General features: G+C 38.2%; 2 protein-coding genes across 2 annotated transcripts in view; one reads left to right on the top strand and one right to left on the bottom strand.

Annotated features, from left to right (window-relative positions):
- Nucleotides 1-837: 837 nt before the first annotated feature.
- LOC309958948 (kinetochore protein Spc25-like) lies at nt 838-3,239 on the top strand (the record flags this gene model as incomplete). The annotated part of the gene is made up of 2 exons (XM_082835060.1): nt 838-878; nt 1,885-3,239. The coding sequence occupies 2 exons, from the start codon at nt 838-840 to the stop codon at nt 2,633-2,635; spliced, it is 792 nt and encodes a 263-aa protein (XP_082691186.1). The 3' UTR covers nt 2,636-3,239.
- Nucleotides 3,240-12,356: 9,117 nt separating this feature from the next.
- LOC309959513 (uncharacterized protein C5orf34 homolog) overlaps nt 12,357-18,957 on the bottom strand; it is a 30,898-nt gene continuing 24,297 nt past the window's right edge. The window contains exons 12-13 of the mRNA XM_082835838.1: nt 17,681-17,721; nt 12,357-12,625 (exon numbers count right to left, since the gene is read on the bottom strand). Of these exons, the coding sequence (XP_082691964.1) occupies nt 12,432-12,625; nt 17,681-17,721 (235 nt within the window). The 3' untranslated portion in view covers nt 12,357-12,431. The remainder of the gene's footprint in view (nt 12,626-17,680; nt 17,722-18,957) is intronic.

Below are 18,957 nucleotides of genomic sequence, written 5' to 3'. Positions count from 1 at the left end.
TTATAGGGAAATGCAAAAGACCTAGAATAGGAAAACACCGTTAAAAAAGAACTAAGTTGAAGGACTTACACCATCTGATTTCAAGTCTATTATAAAGCTACAGTAATGAAGAATGTGGTATCGTTATGAAGATGGACAAATATATCAATGCAACAGAATAGAGAGTGGGATCACAAATAGATCCACACATAATGGTCAATTGATTATTTGACAAACATGCGAAGGAAAGTCAATGGAGAAAAGATATTCCTTTCAACAAATGGTGCTGGAACAATTGGATAGCCATATGCAAAAATAATGAACCTCAATCCATACCTTCCTCCCTATACAAAAATTAACTCAAAATGGATCACAGACCTAAAAGTAAAACAAAACTGTAAAACTTCTGGAAGAAAACACAGGAGAATATTTTTGTCCTTGGGTTATACAAAGAGTTCTTAGTGTCAGTATCAAAAGCTCCATCTGTTTTAAAAAGTTGATATACTGAATTTCATCAAAGTTAAGAACTTCTGCTCTTTGAAAGACAATGTTAAGAGAATGAAAAGACAAGACACAGACTGGGAGAAAATATTTGCATATCTCATATTTGATAAAGGATTTGTACACAGAGCAAAGAATTCTCAAAGCATGATAACAGAAAAACAGACTGATACAAAGTTGGGTGAAAGATCTGAAAAGGTACTTTACAACAATGATATACAGGTGGTCAAGAAGCACATGAAATATGTTCAACATCATTCATGATTAGGGAAATGGAAACTAAAACCACAATGAGATTCCAAACATAACTATTAGAACTGCTAAAATTTAAGACTGACCATTCCAAATGTTGACAAGATGTGGAGCAACCAGAACTCTCATACACTGCTGGTGGAAATGTAAAATGATACAACTTTCCAGTTTCTGAAAAAGTTGAACATACTCCTACCATATGACTCAGTCATTCTATTCCTAGGTATTTACCTATGAGAAATGAGAGCAAACATCTGCACAAAGACTTGCACATCAAAGACGTGCACATCAATGCTCATAGCAGCTTTCTTTACATTAGCTCCAAGCTGGAAACAACCCAACTGGATAAACAAAATGTGGAAAAAAAGAAATAAAAAGAAACCAAAACGTGAATCATACAAAAACATGAATGAACCTTAAAATAACACTAAACCAGACCAAAAAAAAAAAAAAGATTACATAGTCAAAACCCATAGAACTGTATAACACAAAGAATGAACCCTGGGCTTCCCTGGTGGCGCAGTGGTTGAGAGTCCGCCTGCCGATGCAGGGGACACGGGTTTGTGCCCCGAGCCGGGAAGATCCCACATGCCGCGGAGCGGCTGGGCCTGTGAGCCATGGCCGCTGAGCCTGCGCGTCCGGAGCCTGCACTCCGTAACTGGAGAGGCCGCGGCGGTGAGAGGCCCACGTACCGCAAAAAAAAAAAAAAAAAAGGAGCATGAGGAAACTGGAGGGACAGATACGTTCATCATCTTGATTGTGGTAACAGTTTCACGGTTCATAGTCTCATACCCACATCAAAACATATCAAATCGCACATTTTAAATACGTACAGTTTATTACATGTCAATTACACTCCAATAAAGATGTTAAAAAGTTAGAGAAAGCATTTTATTGTCAGTAACAGTAGCAGCCTTTCATGTAAAAGGAGCATCTGAAAACAAGAAAGAGATTATGGGGATAAAAAACCTGATGGCCCAAATAAAAGTCAATAGAAGCAATGCATAGTAAAATGTATGCTTCAAAAAACACAATTAGTGAGTAAAAATACTTTCAAACAATTTTCCCAAAGCTTGAGGGAGAAAAAAAGGACAAAGAGGTGGGCATTGAAAGAAAAAACAAATTCAAAAAATAAAGAGAGTTTTGAAATAGGAAAGTTGGCGCGGCTGCGGGATCCGATTCTGGAGACCCGCTGTTGGCTGGTATCACATTGTCTTACAAAGTGGTAGAGGACGAACTGGCACTATTCGATAAAAGCATAAATGAATTTTGGGATAAATTCAAAAGCACTGTCAGTGACACCTCCTGTCAGATGGTGGGCCTAAGAGATACCTACAAGGATTCCATTAAAGCATTTGCAGAAAAGCTGGCTGTGAAATTAAAGGAAGAAGAACGAATGGTTGAGATGTTTCTGGAATATCAAAATCAGATCTGCAGGCAGAATAAGCTCACTCAAGAAAAGAAAGAGAATTTGTTGAAGTTGATTGCTGAAGTAAAAGACAAAAAGCAGGAACTGGACGCACTGACTGCAGATATCCAGGACCTTAAGGAAGAATATGCTAGGAAGAGGGAAACTATTTCCACTGCTAACAAAGCTAATGAAGAGAGGTTGAAAAGGCTACAGAAATCTGCAGACCTGTATACAGGTCGACTTGGACTAGAAATTCGAAAAATTTATGGTGATAAGTTGCAGTTTCTATTCACTAATATTGACCCTAAGCATCCTGAGAGCCTATTTATGTTTTCCCTGAGCCTAAATGAAGCAAGGGACTATGAGGTGTCAGATAGCGCTCCTCATTTTGAGTGCCTAGCAGAATTTCAAGAAAATGTAAGGAAGACCAACAATTTTCCGGCTTTTCTTGCCAATGTTCGGAAAGCTTTTACTGCTATTGTTTATAATTAATGTATAAATAGTATATAAAAACCGTTAAAAAAATAAAAATATAGAGAAAATCCTTAAGAGTTTCCACGTCCAAAAAAACCATCATCATCAACAACAATGGTTATCTGCAAAAGAAAGAGAATGTGATTAACATCAACACCAAATATTGTGGGACAACAATTACAGAGCTCTGGGAGAACAGGACTATGACAATAGGGTTCTAAACAACTAAATTATGGCCCCTACGTGACAACTGCAAATTTTAAGATTTTTACCTTAGAAATTATAACACTTTTATATATGATTTCTGGGGAAAAAATAAGGAGCAGCACTTCTAAATTTCTAGGGGAAGAAGAGAGGAATACAGAAAACTTGCTCAATATAGCAAAACAATAGCAAAACAGAAAAAAAAAAAAAAAGAAGAAAATTTTACTCCCACTCCCACCCACCAAAAAAATAAAAAAGGAAACAAACACATCAAACACAAATACTATAATATATGTGAATGTATTAAATTTCTCTATAAAGAGACAGATTGGAACAGAAGTAAACATCTCCCAAGTTACTGTTCATAAGAAAACATCTCAAACAAAAAGTCTTAGCAATATAGAAGATAAAGAGATGAGAAAATACATACCTAGAAAACACAAACAAAATTAAGCAGCTGTGGTAATACTACCATCAAACACAATTTATGGCAAAAGACTTAGTGGGACTAAAAGGGATAAAATATTCAAGTCATAGTAAAGTTAGATAAGAAGATGCTTACATGTCAAATCGTGCTTACATGAATGAGGTCAAGTAGCAAAAAAAAAAAGATATAGATAGTCTGAATAATTTAATTACAAATTTTATTTCATATACAGGTCTAAAACTGTGTATATTACATAGAATACACATTATTTCCAAATGTCTGTGGCTCATTTATAAAATTTAATTACACATTTACTCATCCACAAGAAAAACTTCAACAAAATCTAAAAAGTGGAAATGTTCAGGCCAAATTCTCTGACCGCAATGCAATATATAATTCATCACTTTTAAACTGCTTAAAAGAAAAATAGTGACCTAATTAGCTCGAAGAAACTAAGCTTAAATGGTGGTGCAAATAATTCTGTTAGAGCCAAAAGATTTGCTTACTTTTCAAGTGTTTATGCTCTGTAAACATTTCAGGAAAGAAAACAAAAGCTCAGAGAGCAGACTTTGTCTATCTGTTCACCACTATCTTTTAGCACACAGTGGATGCTCAACAAGTATTTATTGAATGAATTAAATAAAAATCATCATACACTGTATCTGTTATCCACCAGGTATTGCCTATTAAATGATTAAATGGCATTTAGTAAAATGTAGCATGTGTTCCTGGAAATCTCCATTTTTAGCAAGTGTGAATACCAGGTAATCCTTATGTTCACTAAACATTAAGAACTGCTAGGTTATAAGAAACCAAAATGAATGAAAACCAAGAAACATTACCTTTAAAGTCAAAACAGTACAGCTATTATAATATTGTTCTGGCAGTTTTAATCAATGTAATGAGGCAAGGAAGGGATAGAGGGAGGGAGAGAGAAAATGTATCATTACCTTATCAGGAAGAAAAGAATTACATTAGTTTGTAAGTGAAATGACTGCCTATCCAAGAGAATAAATTGAAAATTGTTAGAATTTAAGTTGCAAAAGGCGGCTAATTCAAGATAAATTATTAATATACCAGCAATAATCATAAGGGGAAAATACAGGAAAATGAACATTCACAACAGCAATACAAATTCAAATATCAAGGAATAAACTAAACAGGTAATGCCTGTGAAGAAAATGTCAAAACTGTACTTTATCAGCTATTTAGAGCTCTGTGCTATTTAGAGCCTGTGCTTTGTTAACGCATCTAAGTTGGAAGGACATTTCCGAGAATCCCCTTCCTTTTATAGTTCTTTGTAGTGCTGGCTACAGGAGACACTGTACATGGGACTTGGAAGGCAGAAGTGAAGCAGCCACACTTTTTAACTCTACAGGTTGGTGCTGGACGCACCATGGAGCTCGCAGGTCTTGCTGCTGATCTGTCAGCTCGCCTTGCTGGCATGAGCAAGCAGCTAGGCCTGCAGCTCCTTCAGCCTTCACCGTTATCTTCCTTCAGCTTCTCCAAATCCTGGGCCTGCAGGTGCAGCCCCAAGGTCAAGAGTGCCAGCCTCTCCCGCAGGTCACCCACAGCATCAAAACTGGATTTGGTGAGAGGCCAGTGCAGGTTCCATTCTGTCCTTGTTCTCATCCACATCTACCTTCCCCTCCCGACTTGCTGCAGCTTCAGGTTCAAAAACAGACTCAGAGGCAACGGCCTGCAGCGCCTGCCCTCCGAGCCCCACGATTACAGCAGGTCTAAACTTCTTATTCCTTAGCACACAAAGTAGTTCTGTTCCTTTGATGGAACTTTACTGATACAAGAGCCAGACCATTTTACTGAGGAAGAAGACAACATGGATGGTATTATCCTCCTCAAATTAATCTATAAATTTAATGTAACTCATCAAAATCATAAAAGGGATTTTCTTTTAGCAACTTCACAAAACATTTTCAGATTGGCATTCGAAAGAATTAATGCCAATAAACTTGCAAAAGCAGAGTAATATGAATACTGAAAGGTAAATGCAAAGTCTGAGACAGGTCAAGTGTGTGTTTGGGGAAGGCGGAAATGTATGTATAATTCCAAATTGGTAAGGAACAATTATTTCACTCAGATCCTGTGTCAGTTAGGGTTCTTAAGTGCACGGAAGAGAAAGGACTCTAAGTAAAAGCAAAAACCATTAAAAGGATATTGGGAAATCACAGACTTGCCAGGTTTCAAGAACAAGGCTTCAAACTCTGCCTCAAGCACCTCAGTGAAAATGACACCAGACACCTGTGGTGAAGACCTCTCTGCCCCCGAGCCCAGCTTACACTGCCTGACCCATCACCACATATTATCATTGGCATTGCTGCTAGTACTGCCCTATCTGCTGCTGTCATAAAAGATTCTTGGCATATTTGTTTCTTTGCTCTCAAAACTTGGAGTTGGGGGCTTCCCTGGTGGCGCAGTGGTTGAGAGTCCGCCTGCCGATGCAGGGGACACGGGTTCGTGCCCCGGTCCGGGAAGATCCCACATGCCGCGGAGCGGCTGGGCCCGTGAACCATGGCCGCTGGGCCTGCGCGTCCGGAGCCTGTGCTCCGCAACGGAAGAGGCCACAACAGTGAGAGGCCTGCATACCGCAAAAAAAAAAAATACTGATAGACATAACTATATAAAAATGTAGACTTCTGCATGTCAAAATTAAAGACTAATAAATGGAGGAAATTTTGAACATTTATGATGGAGAAAGATTAGAAGCCCTACTTTACTAAGGGCTTTTAAAACTAACAAGAAGAAAAAATACGTATCCCAATAATAACATGGCAATGTCTATGAAAAGGCAATTTGGAAAAGGAATAAATACAAACGGTCAAAGAAAACTATTAAAAGATTTCAACTTTATTGGTAATCAATTGAATTTAAAACAATGAGATTTCAACATAAGATCGACGAAAGATTGCTAATGATTTGTTTGTGGTGGGGAAACAATCACTCAGTATTAGCAGTTGTATAAATTGGTATAACTCTTCTAGCAGACAATTTGACAATATGTATCAAAAATGATTAATAAATGAGCAAACACTTGACTCAGGATTTCCAATTCTAGGAAATTATCCTAAGAAACGAATTAGATAAATACAAAGAGTTACACATGGATGTTCAGCACAGCATTGTTTATAATAAGGAAAAATTAGAAACTATGTGTCCAAAATACAGGGCTAGTGAAATAAATTCCATACAGTTATGCAGTCATTAAAAAAATACTTATTCCCATATTTGTTGACATAGGAAATGCTCAATAGATACTAAAATTTAAAAGGAGCCTAAAAATAATATGTAAAATATTACATTTTTGTTAAAAATATGTACATATGCATAAAAAATCTGGAAGGCTGTTCATTTGGCTTGTTTGTCACTAGTGGGCTTACATGTGATCATTACTTTTTTCCCCTTTTCTTTGATTTCATAAAAATTTTTAATGTTAGTATCATGAAAACAAAACCAATAAAGCACCTTTGAAAAGTTAGAAGTAATTAATAACTCAGACCATGATGCTAAGCTCAGTTTCTTAAAGTATAATTTTTAAAAATGTAGAAACATATTTATAACATTATAAATATTAATAAAATATTAGAATATATAACATTAATAAACATTAATAAAATTGTATGCAAATCTCACGTCAAATTTATAGTATAATATAAAAATAATGTATTTATATTTATGTATTAGTTGGTACATGAAAAGCCTGTATGAAAGATTTCTGTATTTCCAGATGAAATAAACTTATGCAGGTTCCTTTAAGTTTTTTATTAGTGTGAAGAATACTTGCTTTGCAGAGAACAACTATTTTGTTAATGACAATGGAATCTAAAACCATCCTCAAATTCTTAGTCATTTGGAAAAATGAAAATTGTTCTCTAAAGCACTAAGATTGAGTTATAGTCTACAGATTCTTCCAGGATTAGGAAATAATGATTTCAAGATACTTTCAACCAAGAGATATGACCAAAATGCAAAAGAAACCTCCAAGGTCATGAATCCCTTCCATATACCTTAGGATTTATAGTTCCACACATCATGAATCAGGTCTCTGCTTTGCAAAGTAAACATCTGACACCTGAATGGATAAAGAAGTCAATGTGTTTAAAGGCTCAGTGCATATAATTTTAAAGTTTATAAAATATTCCTTTGAACCAAAGATAATATCATTATCCCCTTAGCTGGATGGGAACTGGGACACAGAAAGCTTGAATTAATGACCAAGCCAGAGAGGTATAGCCGCAGAGCAATATCCCCCACGGTAAGCCGTGGCCTGTAAATTAGCCCTAAGAAGAAAGAAGGCCATTCAGATGGATGAGTTGTGAGGAGAACGTAGGCTGGGCACAGTATACACAGAGGCCTAACAGAAAAGCTCTTCTGCCGCTCAAACTATGCTTCTGTATGCATTTAATTGCAAATTTATTGTCAAGTGTCATCCTAGAAAGCAGACAAAAGGTCATTATACACCTAATTGCAAATTGCATGATGTCTCTATAAAGCCATTTCATTACATCCATCTTCTTTTACTCACTAAACAATTTTTGTCATCACTAAATATATTTAAATGTACTCACCTAATGTTTTACTCGATGAGTTCAGATACAAGAAAGGATCGAGTAGCTAATGAAGTGTCATGAGCAAAGTGAAACATGAAAAGATCACTTAAAGTATGTAAATGATGATCCAAATTTAAAGCGACGTGAAAAAGAAAAACTTACTGTTTTCCAAATGTCTATATACTGTAGTAGTTTATGAATAGGAACAGATACACATAATGGGGCAGCACAGAATGCATTTTAAACGGAAAGTTTAAACAGCTTGCTTGATGAGAGAGGAACAAAAAGCTCACCTGGGCAAACTCAGAAGCAGATCCTTTCAGCCCTAGTCAAGCCTACAGATGCCTGCAGCACTGCCAACATCTGGACTACAACTTCATGAGACCCTGAGCAGAACCATCCAGCTAAGCCTCTTCCAAAAGTTCTGGCCCAAAGGTACAGTGAGATAATAACTGTTTACTGTTTTAAGCCTCTAAGTTTTGGGGTACAGTAATTTGTTATGCAGCACGGACAGCTAAAACAGTAGTTTCTCTTTTCAACAAAGGTATAATTATGGTCCCAGAAACACAGTTCTGACATCTATTCCACTCCAACTACTGGTGCAGATATTTAGAGTAGATTCTGAGTATGAGACAGTAATTTAATAGTTGTACTTCCTCTTATTTATTGTCTCTGACTAGAACACCTAAGTGTCCCATTTTTCTTCTCTCTTCCTTTTTCCACTTCCTGCTCCTCCCGCATAAATAGAATGGACTCCAGAACCTCTTAAACTGTAAAATACCTTTATTTTACATATTCACTTTTGTTGGGTAAGTTCATTAAGAGCAGTAATTATAATTTTCTTAAACTTGTCATGCATGAAGTTAATGTGCTCAAGGTGTTTAATATTTCATTATACTAATACAGGGGGTAAGCAGGTTAGCAATCCTCAGCCTGTGAACTGAAGATATTATTTGGAATGATTTCTGCCATAACAGCCAGTTACCCAGATCATAAATGTCTCTCTATGACTTGCGGGAGCCATTTTCGGCAACGGCCAAACTCTGCCACGCACCATTCCTATAAGAGTACTATGCCATCAACTATGGGGTCTTCAAAGTATACCTAGCAGTAATCCTCCCTTTCCTTAACTCGACAAACACATACTTAGCCAGTTACTTTACACACTGTTGTGCATGGTTTGTTAATAATCTCTGACGTTATTCCTACCAAAAAAATAAGAGGTAGCAAATTCCCAACAGAAATGTCCTTTTCTGCTTCACCCCTTCTCCCCCACCCCAAACCCCATCACAAATATTTACAAAAACCTGAGGAAAAAGCACCGTCTAGAATCCGAAAACTGCCTTTATTATGCTTTACAAATAAGTCCTCTTCAATGAACTGTAGTTGCTGTGAAACTTAATATATATTTACTTTCTTTAATGCTATAGTACTCAAAGCAGATGCCAAATCTAATTCAGCTAATTTGCAAAGAAAGGAAACACAAATCTTGCTCACTTTCACGGATACTCTTCGTAACCTGCATGTAAAATGTTTCTTTCCTATGACCATTACAAATACATACGATTCGGAATTTCAACAAGTCTTAGCAAATTCCCAAAGTCATTCTTTCCTAAGGTTGGCATGATTCAATAATTTTTAAAATGTCGATTAAGAAAATAGGTGGAAAGCCCTGGCGTCTGCAGGGAAGGGAACAAGTTACAACCTCCACAATCACCCCTCCCGGTAGCCTGGGCGCCTTAAGGGCCCTCGTGGCTGGAAAGGTGGCAATGGGCAACTCCGGCAAGATCGCCGGCAACCCGCCCAGAGCCAGGGAAACGCCAGGGGCGCGAAGCCTAGGCGAGGGCTTGACGCCCATGGGATCTATAAGGCGCGACGAAGCAGGAGGGCCGTGCAGGGATCGCGCAGATCCCGGAGACACCGGCCAGTGTCTGTCGAGCACACCCCGCCTGCTCTCGGGTCCCACGCGACTGCCGCCCCTCCACGCCTTCCCCATCGGGAACCTGGATCTTCTAGACTTCAGGTTCAGGTGGTCCCCGCCTCCGGCCTGCCACCTCAGGACGCAGTTTCGCGGCGTCCATACAGTCACCCCCCGCCCGGTCCCTCGCTGAGGATCAGCCGCACCCACCGTCTGCTCCCCCAGCTGAAACAAGCCAGCCGCACGAACGGCGGCTCCGCCCCTCTACACCCGCTTCCGTCGGTACCATAGAGACGCCGGCCGCGGGCCTGAGCGGCTCTAGCCCGCGACGCAGGCCGAGAGGACGCCGGGATACTGGTTCCACTCTAAGCGGCCAGGCAGGAACGCGGCTTGAGGGCTCTTAAGACGAGGGGTTGGGTACCTGGAGTTCCCCTACCGTCAGCTCCCCAAAAGGACACATTTGGGACGACGGGTGGGAAGTGAAAAGTGCCTTGTTGGTTCCCTTGTCTCGACCCTGAGGATTCATTCTCGGCTTAGCCGGCGCCGTCCACAGCGCACCCACGCGGCGGCGGGAAGCCGGAGACGCGAATTAACCTCACCGAATGTGGGACGCGCGGGCTTCTGCCCAGAGGTGCCGCCGGCTGTCCTGGATATGTAGAGATGTTTCCGACTTCCTGCATGGGATCCTTTAGGGTGGGCGTAGGAGAGAGTTTTTCACTCCGCAAGACCGGGCGACTTTGCGGACCTTACGCTCCTCTGTGGCGCTCCACCGCCCCCTTGGGGAGCTCTTGATAATTACTCTTTGGCGTTGTGCGGTATACGTTGGGGGCAGCTTTTTCTTGTGGACAGCAGTGAGAAGGCTAGAACGCCTTAATCATGACTACTGAATGCCCAAGAGTCGGAAAAAGAGACAACATAAAGGGTGGCTTGACTCTGATTAACTGGACGGAAAAGGTGCAGCTTGTTTAGTGGGTCTGTGGCCAGTTCCCATCCCGACTCCCTGCCTCGGAGTGGTGGCTGCTCTGTGAGCACCAAGGAGACATCGAGCTTGACATGTGGCTCTAGTAAGCACTGGGCGAAAAGCGGGGGCTCAAAGAGGAAAATTTCTTTCTCCTTCCTACCTGGTTTCTCAAAACAAGTGTTGGATGTAATGCAGGGGCGGCAATGGGATTATATTAAGTACATAGTTGAAGGAGACCATAGAGAATCCGAATCTTCTATCTCAAGCAAACTTCTAGGTCTTTCACGGAACCTTAAAGTGTGGCTGACTTTCTGTTACAGAACTTTTCATTGCTTGTCACACTCTTGGTTCTTAGCCAACGGGAAAGACTCAACTGAGGGAGGAAATTATACATATTTTACCTGCACAGCTTAAAAGCTTATTAAAAATATTACTGAGCACATTAACCACAATATTGGGTGCTTTTAGTCATGTTAAGAACAAATATTTTCTGTCTGAATGCAGTAACAGTTTGGCATTACCCTTATGGCAGCATGGGTGCATTTCTTATAGTCTAGGCTTTCTAGAGTTATTTAGGGACAACATAGGTGGTTTCCTGCAACCAAAACAGAACTTAGTTATTTTCTCTGTGGGCAGTCTGCTGCCCAAAGGGACTGTTCATTACACAATACATACTGAGCGCTCTCAATATGCCAGGCACTATGCTTGGTAATAAGACTATAAAATAACTTTATGGAGCTCAAGTTCTAGTGGAGGATATAGACCACAAAGAAGTAAGTTGAATGACTGAAATATGTGCTCTAAAGGAAGTAAACATGGTGATGTAATAGTAACTGGGGGAGGCCCCTCTGAGGCAGGGATATTTGTGCTGAGACCTGAAGGTGGCAGGGAGCCCACTGTGAGCTAAAGAGAGCATTGTGCCCATTCAAATTGCTTACATTACCTCTCCTAACCTACTACACTCTGCTTGCTTTGCTCTCTATTTTTCTCGTTGTTTCCTCTGTTGCTTCTTCTCTTTTATGTGAAGAGACTGGTCTTTTCAAGAAATCGTAAGTTAATTTGAACATTTCTGATTATGTCTGGTATAATCTTGAAGTCTTTTTAGATGTACGGTTTTGTTCTTTCCCAAGAGACAGGTGTAATACATAGCACTTTTGGTGAGCTCATTCCTCTTTTGGTTTCATGCACTTTGTAGCATAAATCTTTGGAGATGTTCAAAACAAATGAAAATATCTGGTACATGAGATAGTCCAGATAAAATTTAGTCTTAGCTAAAGTGCTCGATTCTTAGCTTGAAGCAATATTGCCCACATTAAGGTTTTTCGTTTTGTTTTTTTAAGATCTAATTCTCTTTTCATGGTTCTACTGAAAAATACTTGGAGTAGAGAGACTAAATAGCAAATGATCAATGTACACAATTCTGCATAAGTAAAATGAAAGAAACTTGATTAATAGTGAATGCTCCACAAGACAAAACAGCAACAACTACAGTTTTATAAAATTTTTTCTCAAATCTGAGATAAGAAATTGTTCAAATTTCTAAAATAGTTCTTTATTAATAAAATATATATTTTAAAATTTACAAGTTAGGTAAAATACCTCCAAAGTTAAATGTCATTTCTCATAAAATCATTGTACAGAAGTCATAGATATAATTTCTTGGCTTTCTAGTAATTTTCTACCAGTCACTTGAAATAACATCCTCAAGGTTTAATAATATATTGTAATAATTCCATATTTCACCTTTTAGAGTTTGATAGAAGACAGTCAATATCCTGAAGGATTTCAGAGGTTTTTTTCAATGCCACTGATACACTCTTTTCATTAACTTCTTTTAGCAAGTCTTCTGAAGATTTTGGTTTACAATGATCCAAAGACTGTTCATTTTTCTTGTTAGAAATCTGGCTTAGGACACCACTGTTCTCCAATAATACTAAGTTGCTTAGTTAAGGAGCTTTTCCCCCATATTTTTCATTATAATTGTTTTTAATTCAGAAAGCCTAGCCTTCATATTAAAATATTATTTCTCCATTGGGAGGAAGATCTCTTGGATTCACAATAGAGTTGGGACTTCAGAATTTATCAAGTCTATCCCTTATAGATGAAGAAACTAGTTAAGACGATAAGAGGGGGAAAGGAAAAGAGAGTATGTATGTCTGTATTTGGATGGAAGTTTGGTGACAGGGAGGAAATAAAAGAATTAAAACCTCAGTAACATTTCTTTAAATGAAGAAGTGATATGGGAATAAAAGGGAACCAAAGTAGGGGTGAGAGGAATACAAACAATCTGTGTAGGGTATTTTTAACTTAAAACATCTAGAGTGAAAAGAATCTGTCCTCTGTTGCAGAGCTACTTTATTATTTGAATAGGGTTATGGAAAAAATAACAGGATAAAAGAAATTTAGATGATTGGGATAGGAATGTACAGAACAAAAGGTTTAATAAGAAAAAGAAGTAAGAGTCCAGTCCAAGCTGGTGATGTAGGAGGTTCCTGAACTCACCTCCTCCCACAAATGTGACACTGAATCTACAGCTACACATGGAGAAATTCTCGCTGTCAGAAATCCAGGAACTACCCGAGTGACTCCTATACACTGAGTGAATAAGAATATATCCACAATTAAATGGGTAAGAAAGGTTGAGACACACTTTCACTATAAACCCCACCCTTAGCACAATAGGGGGGAACCCACAATTCCCAGCTTCTCCCTGAGGAGTAAACAGTTTGCCCCAAGATCTAATGCTCCAACTTTTAAGACTCCTAAGTGTGGGACAGGCCCCTAAAACTCCTAGTTCTGAGCAGACAGAAACACCCATCTCCCAGTCTTTCCCTCAAAGAGGGCTATTTGCATACTTTAAAAGCTGCTGCCTGAGGTATGCCTATTTGCATGTTTTAAAAGCTTCTAATTTAGCATGTGCCTAGGGGCTGAATGTGATCCTCCCTGGAGACTCAGGAGGCTGGCAGATGATATCTCCACATTCTTTCTCTGGCCTACTCCAGGTTGCTGCTGTCTCCCTGGAAGGAGCTTATACACAAAAGAAAATGTCAGTGAAACAAAGAGCTGGGTTTTTTTTTTTGCAAAGATAAAATAGACAAACCTTTAGCTAGACTTATCAAGAAAAAAGAAAACTCAAACAAATAAAATTAGAAATGAAAGAAGAGAAATCACAACCAATACCACACAATACAAAGGATCATGAGAGACTACTATGAACAATTATAGGCCAAGATATTGGACAACCTAAAAGAAATGGATAGATTCCTAGAAACATACTGAATCCAGGCTGATTACTAGTAAGGAAATTGAATCAGTAATCAAATACCTCCCAACACAAATGGTTTCACTGGTGAATTCTACTAAATATTTAAACAAGAATTAATACCAATCCTTCTCAAACTCTTCCAAAAAATGGAAGAGGAGAGAATATACCTCAAAACTAATTTTACGAGGCCACGGTTACCCTGACAACCAGAACCAGATAAAGACACTACAAGAAAAGAAAATTACAGGCCAGTATCTCTGATGAACATAGATGCAAAAGTCCTCAACAAAACATTAGCAAACCAAATTCAACAATATATTAAAATGGTCATACACCATGATCAAGTGGGATTTATTCTAGGCATACAAGGATGGTTAAACATATGAAAATTAATGTGGTATACCACATTAACAAAATGAAGGATAGAAATCATATGTCAATAGATGCAGAAAAACACTCAACAAACTGGGTATAGAGGGAACATACCTGAACATAATAAAGGCTATATATGATTAGCCTACAACTAATATCATATTCAACAGTGAAAAGCTGAAAGCTTTTCTTCTAAAATAAGAAATAAGACAGTAATGCTCACTCTCAACCCCTTTTATTCAATATAGTACTGGAAGTCCCAGCCAGAGCAATTAGACAAAAAAAAAAAAAAAAAAGAAGAAATAAAAGGCATACAAATCAGAAGGGAAGAAGTAAAGCTGTCTCTATTTGCAGATGATATGATATTATATATAGACTCTGCTAAAGTCTCCACCAAAAACCTGGTAGAACTAATAAATTTAGTAAAGTTGCAGGATACAAAATCAATATAAAAAAATAAGCTGCATTTCTATACATTAATAATGAATTACCTGGGTGTCCCTCGTGGCGCAGTGGTTAAGAATCTGCCTGCCAATGCAGGGTACATGGGTTTGAGCCCTGGTTTGGGAAGATCTCACATGCCGTGGAGCAACTAAGCCCGTGTACCACAACTACTGAGTGCACGTGCCACAACTACTGAAGCCTGCATGCCTAGAGCCCATGCTCTGCAACAAGAGAAGCCACTGCAGTGAGAAGCCCGCACACCACAACAAAGAGCAGCCCCCGCTTGACGCAACTAGAGAAAGCCTGCGCACAGCAACGAAGACCCAATACAGCCAAAAATAAATAAATAAATAAAATAAATTTATAAAAATAAATAATGAATTATCAGAAAAAGAAATTAGGAAAACAATTCCATTTACAATTACATCAAAAAGAATAAAATACCTAGGAATAAATTTAAGCAAAAAGGTGAAAGATCTGTACATTGAAAACTATAAGACATTAGATGAAACAGAATAAGACACAAATAAATGGAAAGATATTCTGTACTCATGAATTGGAAGAATTAATATTGTTAAAATGTCCATACTACACAAGCAATCTACAGATTCAATACAATATTCAATGTATTGAACAATACAAAATTCTAATGGCATTTTTCACAGAAATAGAACAAACAGTACTGAAATTTGTATGGAACCAAAAAATACCTCAAATAGCCAAAGCAAACTTGAGAAAGAAGAACAACGCTGGAAGTTTTCTGATTTCAAACTATGGTAATCAAAACAGTATGACATTGGCAAAAACCAGAAATACAGATCAATGGAACAGAATAAAAAGCCCAGAAATAAAGTCACGTATGTCTGTAATGGTCAATTAATTTACAACAAACAGTCAAAAATATACAATGGAGAAAGGATAGACTCCTCAATAAACGATGCTGGGAAAACTGGACCTCTACCTTACACCATACACAAAAATCAACTCAAAATGGATTAAAGACTTGAATGTAAGACCTGAGACCATAAAACCCCTAGAAGAAAACATAGGGTGTAATAAACTCCTTGACATCAGTCTTGGCAATGACTTTTTGACACCAAAAGCAAAGAAAACAAAAGCAAAAATAAACAAGCGGTACTTGTCAAACTAAAAAGCTTTTGCACAGCAAAGGACACCTTCAACAAAATGAAAAGGCAACCTATGGAATGGAAGAAAATATTGCAAATTATATTTCTGATAAGAGGTTAATATCCAAGATATTCAAACAACTCATACAACTCAATAGCAAAAAAAAAAAAAAAAATTAAAAAATGAGCAGAGGAACTGAATAGGTACTTTTCCAAAGACATACAGATGGCCAACAGGTACATGAAAAGGTGCTCAACATCACTAATCATCATGGGAAATGCAAATCAAAACCAATGAGATATCACCTCACACCTGTTAGAATGGCTATCATCAAAAAGATAAGACATAACAAGTGTTGGTAAGGATATGGAGAAAAGAGAACCCTTGTGTACCTTGGTAGAAATATAAATTAGTACAGCCACTGTGGAAAACAGTATGGAAGTTTCCTCAAAAATTTACAAATAGAACTACCATATGATCCAGCAATCTTACTTCTGGGTATATATCCAAAAGAAATGAAAACAGTCGGGGCTTCCCTGGTGGAGCAGTGGTTGAGAGTCCACCTGCCGATGCAGGGGACACGGGTTCATGCCCTGGTCCGGGAAGATCCCACATGCTGCGGAGCAGCTGGGCCCATGAGCCATGGCCGCTAAGCCTGCGCATCTGGAGCCTGTGCTCCGCAATGGGAGAGGCCACAACAGTGAGAGGCCCACGTACCGCAAAAAAAACAAAAACAAAAACAAAAACAAAAGAAATGAAAACAGTCTATTGAAGAGATAGCTGTACTCTTTTGTTCACTGCAGCATTTTTCACAATAGCCAAGATATGGAGACAACCTAAGTGTCCACTGTTGGATGAATGGATGAAGAAGATGTGGTACATATATATACACACAATGGAATACTACTCAGCCATGAGAAAGAAGGAAATTCTGACATTTGCAACAACACGGATGGACCTTGACGGCATTTTGCTAAGTGAACTAAGCTAGACAGAGAAAGACAAATACATGGTGTCACTCATATGTGGAATTTTTTAAAAAGTCAAACTCATGGAAACAGAATGTAGACTGGTAGTTGCCAGGGGCTGGGGGTGGGGAAAGAGGGAGAGGTTGGTAAAAGCATATGAACTTTCAGCTATAAGATGAATAAGGTCTGAGGATCTAATGTATAACATGGTGACTGTAGCTGATAACACTGTGTTGTATGACTGAGGTTTGTTGGGAGGGTGGAAATCAGATGTTCTCACCACCACCTACCCCGGGAGGGTTGGTGAGGTAGAGGAGAGGAGGAAGATAGATATGTGAAGTGATATATGTGTTAATTAACAAGATAGGGTGATCCTTTCACAATGTGTATGTGTGTCAGGTCACTATGATATACTATTTAAGTATCTTATAATTTTTTCAATTATACCTCAATAAAGCTGAAATTTTTTACAAATAATAGTATATAAAAATTCTACAAATTTTAAAAAAGAAAGAAGTCAGAGGTAGTTCTCAGTTATAATTTAGAATATAATTATATAAGTGTGAAAGTCTCCACAGGACATCTTAACCCCAGTTCACTGTCCTTTGCTGAGTTAAACCCAATGAAAAGTACAAATGCTAACATGATGTACCTCCTATAGACAAGATACATCTTAAATTACAATCTTAAATATTATTCAATAAAGCTCTGTAATATATAAGTATGGATTAATATAAAGTAGAGTCATGAATTAAGCCTACAATGGAAAGAGAGAAATTATGCAGGACAATACATTCTGTTTAAAGGATACAGTTAAACTTCTGTATCTTTTCAAGTTCAGAAGCCACAGACCTGTGCAAAAAAAACCTCATGCTAGTTGTCTGATTCTTTTATATCCACAATATTTCAAATGAGCATACTTAATTTTTTTTCATAAAGGTTAGAATTTTTGACATAAGAACCTAGAGGTTAAGAATTCTCTTTATATTGGCTTTATTTAGCAACAAATCACCTTGATTCAACTGATGCTTACTGAGTGCCTTTCATGAGTAAGGCAAGTGAATAAACGTCCTCCACCTCCAGGACTTTTGAATTAAGTATTGAGGTTTGAAGGTAATGAGCCTTCCTGCTACAACTCAGTACTGACATGGCATATCTTCTACTTTCCTCCTCAAGGTTTACTAAAACTTTAAAAACCTACTAAAATCTCATCACTTCCATGAAAGAAATACTCTCTCCTTTGAATTCCTACAGCAGTATGTTAATTAATCAAACTTCTTTGTAATGCTTTCTCTTGAACTATTTAATTTTCTGATCTTCATACCTAGATAGTTTCTTTGGAGGAGAAGGGATCTTACACATATAGTTAAGACCTCATTTATATGGAACTCTTAGGGAATGGACGGTCTCCAGGGCCAACTTTTTATATGACTGAATTAGGTGTCAAAACATAATAACTACTTTCTATTAAATTTCTTCTGGAATAGACTACCATTTCATTGTTTTCTTAAGCACGGTATACTAAACATTCTCTTCTTGACTTGAAGGGTTAATATATGAACATCAGCCCTTACCATGTTCCACAGAAACAGATATTGGGGCAACTGGTGTGGGATAGAAGGCTAAATGTACACAAATCCAGCAGAACCTCTTATGTGCGTGTTCTTTGTGTTTTCCCTCATCACTAGATGAAATATGAGCAGTGGCACACAACTAGAAAATAGTGTAACTGGACTAGCTCTGCAAAATTAATGAGGACATTCATGCTAAAACATCTCTTTATTCAAGTCACTAGAAAAGTCTTTTCACAGCTCACAATAGGGTATACGACTTGTCTGCTTTACTGGCAGACAATGGACCATACACAATGGACCACATGCACCTCATCAGCCTGCACTCTTTCCTTGTACTCCAGCCTATGAACGGAGAATAAAAGAGACCTTTCATCATTTTAAGCATCCGTAGTAAAAACCTGGATGTGACTTACTCCAAAACCCGCCGACTCTTCATCATTGCAAAACACACTCTCCCTGCTTTTTTTAAACATGAGACACATTTTCTGGGTACACCCAGAACCATACAAACTAC

This window comes from Leucopleurus acutus (assembly GCF_964270905.1).
Source record: "Leucopleurus acutus genome assembly, chromosome: 3".
Classification (NCBI taxonomy): Eukaryota; Metazoa; Chordata; class Mammalia; order Artiodactyla; family Delphinidae; genus Leucopleurus; species Leucopleurus acutus.
The sequence above is the reverse complement of the archived record's forward strand: the minus strand, read 5'-3'. Positions and strand labels throughout refer to the sequence as shown.